Genomic DNA, 14,786 nt, shown 5'->3' on the forward strand with positions numbered 1-14,786 from the left:
AAGAACATGGTACATCCGCGATGAGGGCATTTGAAGGACCGCGGATCAAGATGCTGAGTATTGACATGGCGTTTCAAAACTCCCTTCCTTGAGAATGGCCCGGGACGCTTGCAGCCTGGCCAGCGGCATATAAAAGGGGATTCGAAAGGCATTGTTCTATAATGTTTATATTATGTATTAGTATATGATGGGTTATAGTTATTATCGGCGTAGGAGTTTCCTGTTTACCTGTCCTTGTTCTTCTTTTTATTATCATCGCGACAATTGAATGATTGGCGATTGCCTGAATTCTTTTCTCCAAGAGATGTTTGCAAGTTTTGAGGTGTGTTGTTCGAGCTGGAAGTCGTAGTGTTGGGTGGCCAGTATCGACAGAGAAAGTCGAAGGTCTGCCAGTAGTTGGAGGTGAAGGGCCTCGGATCCTCGAACAATGGACCCAACTCTACGCATTCCGAGTCGGATATGCCACTAATGTTTTGGGTCCCTCTGTTGCTTGGCTCCTCGAATGGTCTTCGAATTTGTTCCTGGGCGCTCAAGAGGTTTGCGTTGGCAAGATGCCAAGACATGGTAATTGTATGGCGTCTCGCGAGGATCAGATCAAGAACAATACGAATGAACTCGAATGTTCTGTATCTAGAGAAAGGGGAAAACTTGAAGTGAATTGTAATCATACAGAGACGGAAAAGACAGGCAATTTATAGAAAGTTCAGGGTTCCAACTCCCTCATTAAACCCTTTCATGTTCCCGCATGTCGAAACCGATCACAATACTACTGGTGCGGTACTGAGCCGCACCAGTAGTAAACACGGCAGACCCATCATCATTTTACACATCAAGAGCGATACGTCTGAGGGTACAGCTGCGACTCCTGCGTGCCTTACAAGTCCTCTGAGTCGCACGGGCATTAACATAGCCAATGAAGGCCGGGCATGGTTTAGGGCATGGCTTATTCCACCTTACGTGGGTGTGCCCGCCGCTTTGCGTGATCCATCGAATTGACCGCTCCGCGTTTTGGTGACCTGTCCATACCTATCGAAACAGCAAAAATGCCACAAAACAACCGCCAAAATGCGCGACTGGGCTAAAAATACGGTTCGATACTGTAGAGCTGGTATATTCAATTGTGATAGTTCCTCTTCGCCAATCCACGTGCCGCCCATCCTGCACCTGCACGGTCGATCTCACGGTGCTTTCCATCTTCCCTGGCACTTCTCTGCCATTTCCCCTTCTGTACCTTAAATACTCATCCCATTTCGCGAACCGTACGCAATTCATTTATTCCCACCGCCGCTACGCCCGTTAAGGTATTGTTGATCTCAAGTTCCTGCATATTAATGACGCATTTACTCTCGACCTCGGGATAAGTCCGCGAGCCTTTGCCTATCACGTTTGAAAATAAACATAAATAAAAATCAGCGAACAGGCAAGACGCCTACTAGTACACATGGCCAGTTATTGGTACCCAAAGATTTGCCGTAGCCCTACTACTAGGACTATTGCAATTCTGCTTTGCAGGACCCCAGGTGCTAGGAAATGGTACTAGTATTTGATGATGTATCATGGATTGGGATTTCGCCCCCAACACGTTTGCTTCCGGGAACCTTTCAGCATTGAAAAATACAGCTCTGCCCATCGGGTTGCCCGTTGTATCTTGCAAGTGCTACCAATGAATATCCCTGTCGATGACGATACCCTGTTATTGGGAGCGAAGAGTTCCCCATCACTCTGTGCTCCTGGGTAAAATAGTTACTTGGCGCTTATTCCGTGCCTCCTTTTGAACAGAGACCGCTCAGCGATTTACGACCCCCTAGTGATTTGTGACCCCCTAGTGATTTGCGACCCCCTAGCGATTTATGACCCCCTCTCTTTTTGCTGGTCCCCTCTCTTTTTGCTGGTCCCCTCTCTTTTTGCTGGTCCCCTCTCTTTTTGCTGGTCCCCCCTCCTCTCCCGGGCCCCGACCCCTATTCGTATACAGATATACTCGTACTTCCATTAGAGTTGTGGGATCCCTGCAAAATCACCCAGAAGATTTTTCATCTTCAATCATTCCAATTCTCCCATATGTTTTTTCTAATGAACCCCCCTATCTTCCTTGGAGATAACAGAGCTCTGATTGGCGAGCCAGATCATCTAAAGGTAGTCAAATGGCGCTGCTTTTCACGGTCGCTTATTTCTTGGCATTCTAGGTCTCGTGCTCATTATTTTGTTTACTCTTTCTAATATTCGCATGTTCCGCTGGGTAGTTCTCATTTATGAGCAATAACCGTGATATTCTTTCGTAATTCGGGCCACTGAAATGTCAATTGGTAATCGTTATTGTGACTATGGTGTTGAGTGGATGTAGTTCCAATTGTCCCAAGGGTTACTGGTAATTATACTGACTACATTTTAGCCATTAAATAGATATCCAATACTCTTGATCCACTACTGCGATATAGTAGCGTGGTTATTTAGGGATGGAGTACGCTCGCCTAATTCTGTATTCATACTACAGTCAGTTGATTTATCTATTCTCTACAACCTCTCTCCATACGATGTACAAAAAACGCTTTTTGAAGTCAAACCAATCTCACAGCTTGAAAATTTTACCAAAATCATTCCATTCATTTGACCTCAAAGTTCCCGACTCCTTTTTCCCGTCGTGTGCCCTTTACCGTCATGCCGATCGCGCCCACCACAGTCTTCAGGCATGTTAAAGAAGTTTCTTGCCGAAACAAACACACAATAATTCAAATGAGTACTAGATTGCAGGTTTCGATCAAGTACATCTTTTCGATTGAAGAACCTCGGGCATCCATGCCGAGGACATTTGAACGAACGCCGGTTATGATGCTGAGTATTGACATGGGGCTTCAAAGTTTCGCTCTTGGAGAAAGGCCTGGAAGGCTTACAGTCTGGCCATTTGCACAACAAAGCGGTTTTGAATGTCATCGTTTCATACGTAAATAGTATGAAATAGTATGTAATGGACTATCATAATCTTTCAGGATTATGAGCATAATCTTTCAGGATTATGAATAGGAGTGTGCTGTTTACCTATTCTTGCTCTTAAGAGATCAGTGCTCCACCGCTCCACTCGCGGTAGTGGATATTCTTTTCCCACGCTTCTATATTCCTAATATTGCTATTGATTCAGATCACTGAGCTCTGAGCTCCGCCAGGCCCTTATCTACCCATGTTACTCATCGGCTCAGGCACAACTTAAGCAAAAGGAAACATCCATTCATATGTCAATATTCTTTGTTGAATCAAGTCCATGGACCCGTGTGATCTTTACGCCTATATTTTGCAACTTCCTTTCCATATCATGATACCCACGATCGATGTATTTCACACCTCGGATAACGGAAGCCCCTCTCGCAGCAATAGCGGCAATAACGAGGCTAGCAGTAGCCCTCAAGTCAGATCCAGAGACATCTGTACCAGAAAGACTCGATATGCCAGAAATTGTGGCAATCTGCCCGCAGATTTCAATATCTGCACCCATAGCTCGGAGGCCTACAGCCTGACTGAACCGGCTCTCATAAACCGTCTCTGTAATTTCACTAATACCTTGTGCCAGGGAGAGTAATACCATGAACTGCGGCTGCAGGTCTGTTGGGAAGCCGGGATATGGCCCAGTTTGGATGTCGGTGGATGATGGTTGCTTGGCCTTGCATATAGTCACTGAATTTCCGGAGACATCGATGATAGCTCCAACAGCCCGAAGCTTAATGATGAGTGCTATATGATACTCAACTTGACAGCCGTGAATGGTGAGCGGATTCCCCGCTATTGCTCCAAGGATCAAGAAGGTGCCTGCCTCAATCCGGTCTTCCATAACTTTGTACTGGTATGGAGATAGCGGCCGGCCATGACCAGAAATGATGAGATGATCGCTTCCAGCCCCTTCGATCTGAGCACCCATCTTGATGAGACACATGATCAAGTCGACCACGTCCGGCTCACGGGCTGCATTGTGTATATGCGTGGTCCCATGTGCCAAACAAGCTGCCATTATCAAGTTCATTGTCCCGGTTACAGACGGAGTCTGCAAATTTAAAGAAGCGCCCTGGAGCCGAGTGGCATGTGCTTCGATATAGTCGTCGGTCACTTTGACACGAGCCCCTAAAGCCTCGAGTCCTCTAACGTGTTCCTCAATTGGGCGGTCGCCAATCGTGCAACCCCCCGGAAGGCTCAACTTGGCATATCCATATTGTGCAACAAGAGGACCCAGCAACAAAATGGACGCCCGTAAACAGCCCGCCAGGTGATCGGGTACATAGAGAGATATTAATTTTGTCGTATCAATACGGAGGCTTCCATCAAGGCGTTTGATGCTCGCACCAAGATACTGGAGATTTCGAGCCATGTTGTGGATGTCTGATACCGGTGGAACTCCCTGCAAGGTACTATTTCCGCACGCGAGCACTGTTGCTGCCATCAGCGCTAGTCCGGCGTTCTTTGAGCCTGAGACGTGGATATCTCCGGCGACATCGTAGCCGCCCTGAATGACAATAGCGCCCGTCATTGCATGAAGAAGGGATGTGATCTGATTTTGACTGGAGTGGATTTTGGATATGGATAGTGAAACACGCCCCTTTGGATAGTGGGACAGACACCCTGATCTTGGCCTGATTTTGCCTGATCCCTTAGATATCAATTTTCATGTTGTTCCGTTCAGTTCACCCGTTTCTTTCCTCGAACCCCAGCGGTGTGCCGCTGGATGTACGATACTAGATGCGGTGTAGCTTCATGGAGCCAAGATCTGTACTTGGGCTGTATCGACCAATCGCCGTCGGTTCTACGGCGTTGGAATCTCGACTATGTACTCCATACGGCAACAAGTGGGTCGACTGAGCGATGATAGTCAGATGCATCGAATTCCTCTCGATCGATTGTGCGTTCGCCAAAATCGAATTGTGTGGGGCAACTGCCCCGCGAGTGTCGAGCAAATTCGATACTGCTACTCGTACACATCATGTCGCCCCTCTGTTGGGAAGAAGATGTAAATCTGCGGGAGTATAACACTTTCAATGTTGACTCAATTGCCCGCTACCTTGTGCGGATCCGCAGTATTCACGACCTCAAAGATCTCCTGGCTTCACCCCGGTTCCGCGACTTTCGGCATTTGGTGATCGGCGGCGGTAGTAATATTCTATTTGCTGCAGAGAACTTTGACGGCGTCATCCTGAAAAACGAGATTTGCGGCATTGAAGTCGTATCCGAAAATGAAAATAACACAGTCCTCAGAGTTGGCGGGGGAGTGGAATGGATGTCGCTGGTGACATATTGCATTGATCATGACCTCGGCGGATTAGAGAATTTATCCTTGATACCTGGCACGGTCGGCGCAGCTCCAATACAAAATATTGGTGCATATGGAGCTGAGCTCAGCGATGTGATGTTGAGCGTGGAAGTGTGCAACCTGGAGACCGGCGAAACAAGAACCATGTCGAAAGATGAATGCGCCTTGAAATATCACGACAGCATCTTCAAACATGCCTTGAAATATGCTTTTATCTCTTCGGTCACCATCAGGGTATCCAAAGCGCAATTCCACTGCTTAAACACACAATATTCCTCTGTTCAGGATGTTCTACAGCAACAAGGTGTTGTGACGCCAACCATACGATCGGTTAGTCAGGCAATCTGTCTGCTCCGTAGACGCAAACTGCCTGATCCAAAAATATTGGGAAATGCGGGGAGCTTTTTTAAGAATGCGACTTGTGATACGTTGCTCTGCAAGTCCATCATGAAGGCCCACCCAGAAATACCATCATTTCCTGGGCCAGATAGCTTCCATATCATACCGGCAGCATGGTTGATCGAGAATTGTGGCTGGAAGGGAAAGCAAATAGGGGAAGTAGGGGTCTCTCCCAGCCATGCTCTAGTACTCGTCAACTATGGAGGAGCAAGAGGCCGAGAAATAGTGCTCCTGGCGGATTCAATTATAAAAGATGTTCAGGCTAAACTAGGCTTCCAGTTGATCCCTGAAGTAAACATTATCAGATAGATCCATCGATCCACCAGAAAAATCAGTTTGAGTTGCGTAAGTTTTCATAAGATACTCCGTAGTCAGGTTCCACCCAAGGGAGGATTGGCCAGTTAGCGCTTCTATTGGCGAGAGACGTAGCAGAAGCGAACTGCAATCCAACTGCGGGGCGATGTCCAATACATAATCATCGCGATCTATTTTCTTCCAACGCCACCCTGCTATATACCAGGATAAAAGAAGACAAAATGAAATTCTTAAGCCTCAAAGATAGGCTACTAGATGAGCGGACGCCTTCGATGCTCGGCTTCCCTCCTTCCATTGGCCTTATCCACTTTGTCTGCATCGGTGGGCATGGAATGTCAGGAATAGCTTTGATTCTCCACCAGCTGGGATACCAAGTGCAAGGTAGCGATATTAAAGAAAGTGATAACACACGAAGACTCCGGGCCGCTGGTCTGACTGTGTTTATTGGCCATGACACCGCCTATGTGCGCTCTGCTAAACTGGTGGTTTCGTCAGGACAAGCCTTGGCGATTAAATGGCGAACCAAAGAAAATATTGAGGTCGAAGCCGCCAGAGCAAATGGAATCCCAGTCATACACCGAGCTAAGATGCTGGGTGAGATTATGCGGAATAAGAAGGCAATTGCCGTCGGGGGCAGCCACGGCAAAAGCACCACCACGAGCATGCTGGCGGCAATTATGCGGGCTGCTGATTTGGATCCCACGGTTATAACTGGCGCAACTATGAGTCTGTACGACAGCAACGCCTACCTTGGAACAGGAGAGTGGATGATAGTTGAAGCGGACGAAAGTGATGGGTCTTTCCTGGACTTGCCTCATCTGGTGACGGTTGTGACGAACATTGACAGTGACCATATCAACTTTTGGAAGGAAGAAAGGCACACCCGAGAGGCGTTCTCCAAATTTATTCATAATGTGCCCTTCTTTGGACTCGGAGTTCTTTGTATCGACGACTCAGGCGTCAAACAAATCATGCCTTCGGTGCAGGATCAAAATATCGTGACGTACGGGCTATCCGAAGAGGCAGATGTCCGTGCAGAGGATCCCATATACTCACCCGATAGCTGCTCTTTCGTTATCTCCGTTCGTGACCGACAAAGCGAGTGCCGTACGACAATCGGTCGCATTACTTTGAATGCCCTTGGAGTGGCGAATGTTCAGAATGCACTCGCAGCGCTTGCAATTGGCATCGAGATTGGTATCGAAGTACCGATATTAAGTCAAGCACTGAGTACGTTTCCCGGTCTGCAGCAGCGGTTCGAGCATATCGGAGTTATCAATGGAATCACCATCATCAATGACCATGCTTCTCATACTGCCGAAATACGAGCAACATTGAATATGGCAAAGCAAGCCGGGGCCAAGAGGATTATTGCCGTTCATCAGTCGTGCAGCCGGGCTTCTATGGCAGAAGATTGGGTCGCTGATGGATACGCCAGTGCCTTTGAGGGAACAGCACATATCATAGTCGGTCGAGCCGAAGGGGTGGAGGAGATCCAGGCTGCACAGGGCCAGGATACCCTAGTTCAGTCGCTTCGCAACTTTGGGCACTCAGAAGTGACTTCGATGGATGACTCAACCCAGTTGCCTAACCTAGTGTCTCGTGTCGCAGAGGACGGTGATTTTGTGGTTTGCATGGGCTATTTGGGGTCAGATGGGTGGTCAAGAAGCTTGATAGGTGAATTGAGAAAGCTGAAATCTGCCTGAAGTAGAGTGATACGGGCGGTGGTTCTCAAATTTGGCTTGACCAACACACGCTGAATAAGGACAAGATGAAACTATACGATCTACTAGAGGGCCATTGAGAAGTAAAACCATTCTATTCAAGCCTAAGCGGCACAATTAAAAGGTTCAACCAATTACCGTACCCAAATTCGATCCCCAAGCATTCGATTTTCCTTAGTCTCACCGCGCCCCATTTGTTGGCAATGCCAATCGCTGAAATCCCTCAGAGTACTCGAATATGGTCGGTAATCCACTAGCGCCAGAGTAGATACAGGCTTCTCAGATCTTCTTCCAATGAACATCGGATCGCAAGTGCTGATCTAGGTTGTCCTTTCGATTGAAGGTCATGGTACATTCACGATGAGGACATTTGAAGGACCGCGGAGCAAGGTGCTGAGTGTTGACATGGCGCCTAAGAGTCCCCTTGCTGGAGAATGGACCAGGCCGCTTGCAGTCCGGCCACTCGCATAGTAAGGGAGGAGGGCTCGTGCTATAGTGAATCATAGTTAGTATGTGATTCATGAGATATTCTGCACAGGAGTGTGGTATTTACTTAGCGTTACTTGAGCTATCCTGATTCTGAGTGATTATATGCCCTTCGTTTGCTTGACCTTCCTCGATAATACTTCCAACATCAGAAGCTATGTTTCCCGATACCGAGGAGGTAGCGATGCCATGATTGAGGCCATGATAAATATCATACGCGTTCAGCCCATGGCTGAAAGGAATAAGCTGTAGGCTTTGGAAATGAGGTCGCTGTGCCGTATTAAACGGAACAAGAACTGAGTTGGGGGCCATTGTGATCTGAAATTGACCCTGAACCTCGCGCTGGAGATGAAAATTGGCATTGTCCCAACCCATGCTGTGGTCGGCTCTGACTCGAGAGTCGTCACTGGTAAGAGACCTGTCGATGGTGTGTCAAAACCTGAGAGGAGCTTGCTGTCTATGAAGAGTAAGAGAAAGGCTACTTATAATCAATTGTAGGGCTCCGGGGCTCACTGTAGGTGTTTGCCCTACGGGTATCTCTTAACCTTCCCTTGAACACTGCGTCCATTCCGCTTCTGGATAAGGCTCCTTGGAGGCATCTCTGCTCCAATAAACTGCAAGTCCATAAATACGTGGACCTGCAGTAACTTAACTTGGACGAAAGATCTAAAAATCTAAAAGCCTTGTAATAAGATCTTCGCGCGTTGTCCTATTTGGATCGGCGAAGGACGCGACACGGACGTGTAACATAGCGGTCTGTCTAGAGATAGCCCGGTCGATCAGATTCAACACCTACATAGACATATATGTCTGGAGCTAGGCCAAAGAGAGAAATATTACAAGGGTCCACTCGCCGCTGGTAGTTCCTGGGTAACCGTGAAAAGTCACTACCCAATCAATGGAAAAGGAAAAGCCTGCTTCCGTCGGGGCCAGACTTCGTATAGGGAGGGACGAGGACTCGGGGAAAGGTGGAGAGAGATCCGAGGAGGATTAAATGACGAGGTGCGTCTGCATGGTGATCACTTGGGATCCCTCAGAAAGGGTCACAGACCAATGAATGAAGAAGGAAAACCGTTGGCACTCGAGATATTTCTCCAGGGGGAAAGACCATGACGGAAATGACAAGGGTGATCTGCACGCCGCCCATGCCCACGTCGCCAACGACGCTGGAGCATGCATGAGAGGCGCAACTAATGCGTTAGCCCGCTTCTATCGGCTTGTCTTCCCTGGATCAAGTCCAGGCCCACACAGCAGGCTGTGCCTTATGCTAGTACACGAACACCATGGGGGCCCCCACCAGAAAAGGAGACAGACCAATGGCCAAGGAGCATTTCTCTCGGCTAACCCGTCATCGCATCCCCGCGAATTTAGAAGGATATGGATGCGCCTAACTCCACCAGAAAGGATCATCACCCAATCAACAGAAGACATAACCCGACATGTAATCCCAGGCACACATAAGCCGCCGGCTTTTTCGGCGCCGCCGAACTATATAGTACACAGATCAAACTACCGGTTGGTTTTGGCACCTGCTATGCTTTGAACCTCACCTAGGTCATCTTTGAACAATGTACTTGCTCGAGGAAAAAATGGCTAAGTGAGTGTGACCGAGCGGTGTCCAAACTCCCACTCGACGCATCCTTTACGCCAAGACTGCTGCAGGTACCCCTGAAGCAACTCGAAGCTCCTATTGGGAGGCATGGAGTGCCGTAGGAGGCGGTCTCCACAACCCTGGAATTCCGCCAGAGGGCAGTACATCAGCCGCAATCACACCAGTCGACATGTCATATGTGCTTAGGTACGTTTGAGTAAACGAGGCTCTATTGACCTACATTCGTTCCGCAATTTCTGCACGTTCCGTTTTATCCATGGGATTTCAATTTTACTTTCTTAGTTGCCCATCGCTCGTTGGGACGATACAGAGTCGTGATTGGTCCTGTACCATGATCCCGGGCTATTCATAAAACGCTGAACCACAAAAGAACAAGTCACCTGGATCATCCTAGCTTTTTGTTCAATTTTCCTTCCTCCCTATTCCAATTTTTCAACTGCCACTCGCCCATGTCATCTATCTTATTTTCCATCGCTACCAAGGCTGGCTGACCTTCTATCCTCGTTATCTTGACTCCAGCCCCGCCATTATGGATGAAGGCTGGGAGGCTTATAAGCCCGAAATCGAACGCCTATACATGGAAGAAAGAAAGTCTCAGGCCCACGTGATGAAGATCATGAGATTAAAGTATGGGTTTAGCGCATCGTACGTCACCTTATCCACCACCCATTTCTAGATTCCGTTCCAAAAGGTTCTAATTTCAGATTTAGAAAATGGCAGTATGAAAATCAATTCAAGAAGTGGAGGTTCAAAAAGAACCATGGTGGGAAGGTGGTCTGGATCTATATACGGGAGATGATGAAAAAGAGAAAAATCGAGGGAAAGCCAGATGGTATATTTGCCATCAACGGGGTAATTCAATCCGCCGGTAATATATTGACTGGGATACGTCGGAACGCATATGAACCAACAGTCGAAAGACACAAATCAAGTATAATTTGGCTTCTTTTCCAACTTGGAGGTTTGTTGCTAATATTCATAGCTCCTTTGCCCCCAACCCCGGAAGAAGTGACTGTATGGTCCCCAATTTCTGATAGCAATGGGGAACTAAAATCGCCTTCGAACCTCCCTTGGCTTACATTCCTCCAACAAATTGAGTCCAGGAAGATGGTTGGTAAGAAAACATTCGTGGTAGAAGACTTCTATCCTTTGCTAATTCCGCGCGCAAGATGTGGATGCCGAATCGATTCATTCTTCAGGGGAATGTGTCAATATCGAGAAATCGGCTAGGACTCGAATAAAGAACATTCTCTATTGTTTGAGCTCCTCCGCTACTTTCAGTTTAAGGCAAGACTTTCTCTTCAAAGGAAGTACCCCAGCAGTGGCTGAGATGCTGAGGATTATCATGCCTGAAGGCCATGAAGGAGAACATCTTGACACTGCAAAATCTCTCATACATGGTGACCTAGATTCCCATGTTCTTTCTTTGGCTTTTTACATGCTTTCAAATAGCATTTGTCTTAACATGGGACAAATTTTAGTCGACTCTTCGGTCGATGAGTCCCGTATATCCAGAATAATACGGTACATTCTGGGACTAGCAAAACTTGACAACATCCAGAGCATGAAAAACCTCATCTCTGTCGACGGTCTTACTGCTGAAGTTATTTCCCGCAAAATCTTCCAAAGTTCGATCATGATCTATGACTTCGAAATGGTTCAAATTATGCTTCTGGCTGGAATGCATCCAGACACACCAATGGTCTTTGACAAATCACATGAAACACCATTACAATATTTATCCGAAACGAAAGAGTGCTTTTTGTCTATTCAGCTTGTTCATCTACTGCTGTCACATGGGGCATCTCTTGACCCTAGAAATGACAGTAAGCCCGCTATCACAAAAGCCATGGAGCGTCGCAATAAACGAATATTCAAGTTGCTGCTCCTGCATCTGCATGAAACACATTCTTCTCATAATTTCAGCATCAAGACGAGATACAAGGGATGCAACCTTGAAGATTTTGTTGAAATGTTCGTGGATGTCGCGGTGAATCCAAACTGCATGACAGAGGAAGCTACATTATTCTTTGGTCGCGCGAAAGCTGGGCTAGTAAACTGGTTCATACGTGGCGGTTTGGACCTGGAAGCTCCTCAAAAATATCCGGTTACAGATGAAAACGGAGAGAGGTTTGAACAAACAACCAGCCTTTTGGGGTCTGCTGCGGCAGCCGGAAATATGGCGTGCATGCGCGTACTGATTGAAACTGGCGCCAATCTCAATCTACCAACTGGTCTAAAGGGGGCTATTTCTCCACTCGCGCTTGCAGCACACAGCAAGCAGCTTGGCTCTGTTATGCTTCTTCTTCGGGCTGGAGCAAACGTTAAAGCTGCAGATCAATGCAAAATGCTTCACGAGCCCGTGGGAAAGACACTTGTACAAAGAGCTGCACCTAGATCCGACTTGGTTCTAGCTCTTTTGGATGCAGGTGCATATGCCAGTCCAGAGGAGCGACAGTCGATGCTTAGTTCAGCCATGTTTGAAGCTGTGTTGAAAAATGATGTCGAGAGGGCATCTTGGTTGATTGCCCTTAAAGGGCCAGTCAATCCTTACTGTCCACAGTTTTCTCCGCCTCATGCTCTCGCATGGGCCGTACAGAGCGAGAATACTAACATGCTTGTTCTGCTAAAAGCTTCAGGTGCATCGATTTTCAACATCCCAGTACTTCGCTTTGGAAGTATTCGGACGGCCGACTCTTTGAAATATTCAGGTTGGCTTTTTGAGATCTTGTCTTTTAGTGGCCCTCGAATATTAGCTTCTGCCATACTTCGATGCAATAGGCCCCTCATCAGCTTTCTTCTTGAGAACAAGGCGGACCAAGGCAACAGTTCTATTGTTGAGCTGCATTGCAACTCGTACGAAACCAAGGCGTCTCCTCTTGGGGCCGCAATATACACCCATTCATGGAGGTTGGCTCAATTTCTCATTCAGCGCGGATCTCTAATCAATGATTCGGACATGAACGTCATTGTTTCTCGGCTCTTGCAGGGCTACGATGTTGGTGGATTGTCAAATCTCTTGAGAATGATTCCAAACCCGGGGATAGCAATACCCACTGCGTTTGGAATAGCTATTATGCACAACGGAACTTTTCTGATCGAAAGTCTTCTCAGATTTGGATTCAATCCGCGTGGAAAACCACAAGTTATCTTCGATCTGCGCAAGGTGCGCGCAAAGCCTCCTCCCAAAAAGGATTGGCATAGTGAGGATTTTTCAAGCAGACTCTGGTGGAGTGATAATAGCGAAGCACCCCATCCCTTTGACTCAGAGGAGACATTGAAGCTTGATTCAGTTTTACAAGTGGCAGCCCAGAAAGGCAATCGCACCATCATGGAGATTCTGCTGAAATTGGATATATGGACACCCGAAGAGAAGGGTAAAGCATTGATCATGAGCATTCAATTCAATGAGCGAGATCTTGTGCGAGACTTGTTAGCTTCCGGTGCAGATGCCAACCAAATGATTGATGGTTCTCAATACCGGCCCATCAGAATTCAATACCCATCGCTCAAGGATCCCCTAGCAAGATGTCAAGCACCAGAATGTCTATTGCTAGAATGTTCGCGGTTCAGATGCCAATTTTTAAAATGTTCATCGTGCAGCTTGCAACAACCAGAGATTCCGATGCTTAATGCCCTCGTTATAGCCATGGATAAAGGTCGGAGGGATGTCACATTCGAAATCATCAGAGGCGGATGCAATGTCAATGCAGATCTTAGATTTGGTTACACTGCACTCTACTTTTCGACCTTTTGCGGGAAATGGTTTGCAAGAACCCTTCTGTCTTATTATGCAATGGACCAGCTACCGTCTTCAGAAGGATTATTCCAAGCAAAATCTGCATTGAAGAATGTATTCCAAAACGGCGACGAGGAAGCTTTGGAAGCTTTCATAGATCCTACAATTTTGCACTTTACTGCCCTTCTCTACTCCGGTGGCTGCAGAGAATCAACTATCCTACAGGTAATACGCGCTGGGGATGTCAAAGCCATGGATCTTCTTCTTCTGTCAGGGTTGGTCTGAGTCGTGAGCCTCAATCAGACCAAAGTAAGTTGCCGAGACATTCCCTCCAGATAGGAATCAAAACACGGGATATGTTCATGATAAACCGTCTCATACAAGCCGGGGCAGATTTAAACACAACCCCGGATCTATACGAAGGGAAAACCGCATTACAGCTCGCTGTTGAACAAGAGAAAATCACATTGATAAACCTCTTGATCGAGAAAGGCGCAGACATAAATGCGCCCCCAGCTGTTAATTTTGGAAAGACTGCCTTACAAATCGCTGCTGGGCAAGGGAACATCGAACTGGTGGATTTACTTCTCGCAAAAGGAGCAGATGTCAACCAAGAGCCCGCTTATCGATCAGGGGGAACTGCATTGCAATTTGCAGCTATCAGAGGATTTATAGGAATTGCAAGAGCATTGATTGAGGCCGGGGCTGCTGTAGATGCATTGGGTTCGACCTTATTTGGAAGAACAGCAATTGAGGGCGCTGCGGAGTGGGGTCGTATCGATACATTGCAACTTCTTTTGAGCCAAGGGGCAGCCCCAGAAGGACCAAATCGGAGACAATATATCAGGGCTATCAAGCTAGCCGGTAAGAAAGGGCACTTCCCCATAGTGAAGTTTCTAAAAGAGCGGATTTTGTGGTGGGACGCCGATGCTCTCAGTCATGCAACGGAGGTTTTTGACGACGAGGAAGAGGATGAAATGGAGTCCGAAAGCGAGGTCGAAGAGGATAACGAGACATAATGAAAAGTTTTGAATGTACAACCTTGGAAGAACATTCAGAAGAAGAGAAGAAACTCTATAGTCACCATATAATTTTCTACCAAGAAAGCCACCCGAGACATTTACCAGAGTCGATGGCGCTGCTTCTCCTGTGGCAGCAGAAGACTCAGAACTGCACCAGGTTGTGGGGCGCCAACTTGACTATAAACCTATGTTTGCTTTCCTTTGA

General features: G+C 47.2%; 6 protein-coding genes across 6 annotated transcripts; 3 read left to right on the top strand and 3 right to left on the bottom strand.

Moving 5' to 3' along the window:
- Nucleotides 1–224: 224 nt before the first annotated feature.
- Nucleotides 225–563, bottom strand: N7481_006585 (uncharacterized protein; the record flags this gene model as incomplete). Its single annotated transcript, XM_057265804.1, has 1 exon — nt 225–563. The coding sequence occupies one exon, from the start codon at nt 561–563 to the stop codon at nt 225–227; it is 339 nt and encodes a 112-aa protein (XP_057123524.1).
- Nucleotides 564–3,220: 2,657 nt separating this feature from the next.
- udpA (UDP-N-acetylglucosamine 1-carboxyvinyltransferase family protein) lies at nt 3,221–4,507 on the bottom strand (the record flags this gene model as incomplete). Its single annotated transcript, XM_057265805.1, has 1 exon — nt 3,221–4,507. One exon carries the CDS (start codon nt 4,505–4,507, stop codon nt 3,221–3,223), a length of 1,287 nt encoding a protein of 428 aa, XP_057123525.1.
- A 450-nt stretch (nt 4,508–4,957) lies between these two features.
- Nucleotides 4,958–5,992, top strand: N7481_006587 (putative UDP-N-acetylmuramate dehydrogenase; the record flags this gene model as incomplete). The annotated part of the gene is made up of 1 exon (XM_057265806.1): nt 4,958–5,992. The coding sequence occupies one exon, from the start codon at nt 4,958–4,960 to the stop codon at nt 5,990–5,992; it is 1,035 nt and encodes a 344-aa protein (XP_057123526.1).
- Nucleotides 5,993–6,219: 227 nt separating this feature from the next.
- N7481_006588 (UDP-N-acetylmuramate--L-alanine ligase) lies at nt 6,220–7,704 on the top strand (the record flags this gene model as incomplete). The annotated part of the gene is made up of 1 exon (XM_057265807.1): nt 6,220–7,704. One exon carries the CDS (start codon nt 6,220–6,222, stop codon nt 7,702–7,704), a length of 1,485 nt encoding a protein of 494 aa, XP_057123527.1.
- Nucleotides 7,705–8,001: 297 nt separating this feature from the next.
- On the bottom strand, nt 8,002–8,520 carry N7481_006589 (Zinc finger C2H2; the record flags this gene model as incomplete). The annotated part of the gene is made up of 2 exons (XM_057265808.1): nt 8,002–8,212; nt 8,276–8,520. The coding sequence occupies 2 exons, from the start codon at nt 8,518–8,520 to the stop codon at nt 8,002–8,004; spliced, it is 456 nt and encodes a 151-aa protein (XP_057123528.1).
- A 1,829-nt stretch (nt 8,521–10,349) lies between these two features.
- N7481_006590 (uncharacterized protein) lies at nt 10,350–14,578 on the top strand (the record flags this gene model as incomplete). Its single annotated transcript, XM_057265809.1, has 4 exons — nt 10,350–10,465; nt 10,531–10,934; nt 11,020–13,838; nt 13,895–14,578. The coding sequence occupies 4 exons, from the start codon at nt 10,350–10,352 to the stop codon at nt 14,576–14,578; spliced, it is 4,023 nt and encodes a 1,340-aa protein (XP_057123529.1).
- Nucleotides 14,579–14,786: the final 208 nt, after the last annotated feature.

Source organism: Penicillium waksmanii (assembly GCF_028829765.1).
Source record: "Penicillium waksmanii strain IBT 27052 chromosome Unknown utg000005l:1.0-5232799.0:1.0-5237142.0, whole genome shotgun sequence".
Classification (NCBI taxonomy): Eukaryota; Fungi; Ascomycota; class Eurotiomycetes; order Eurotiales; family Aspergillaceae; genus Penicillium; species Penicillium waksmanii.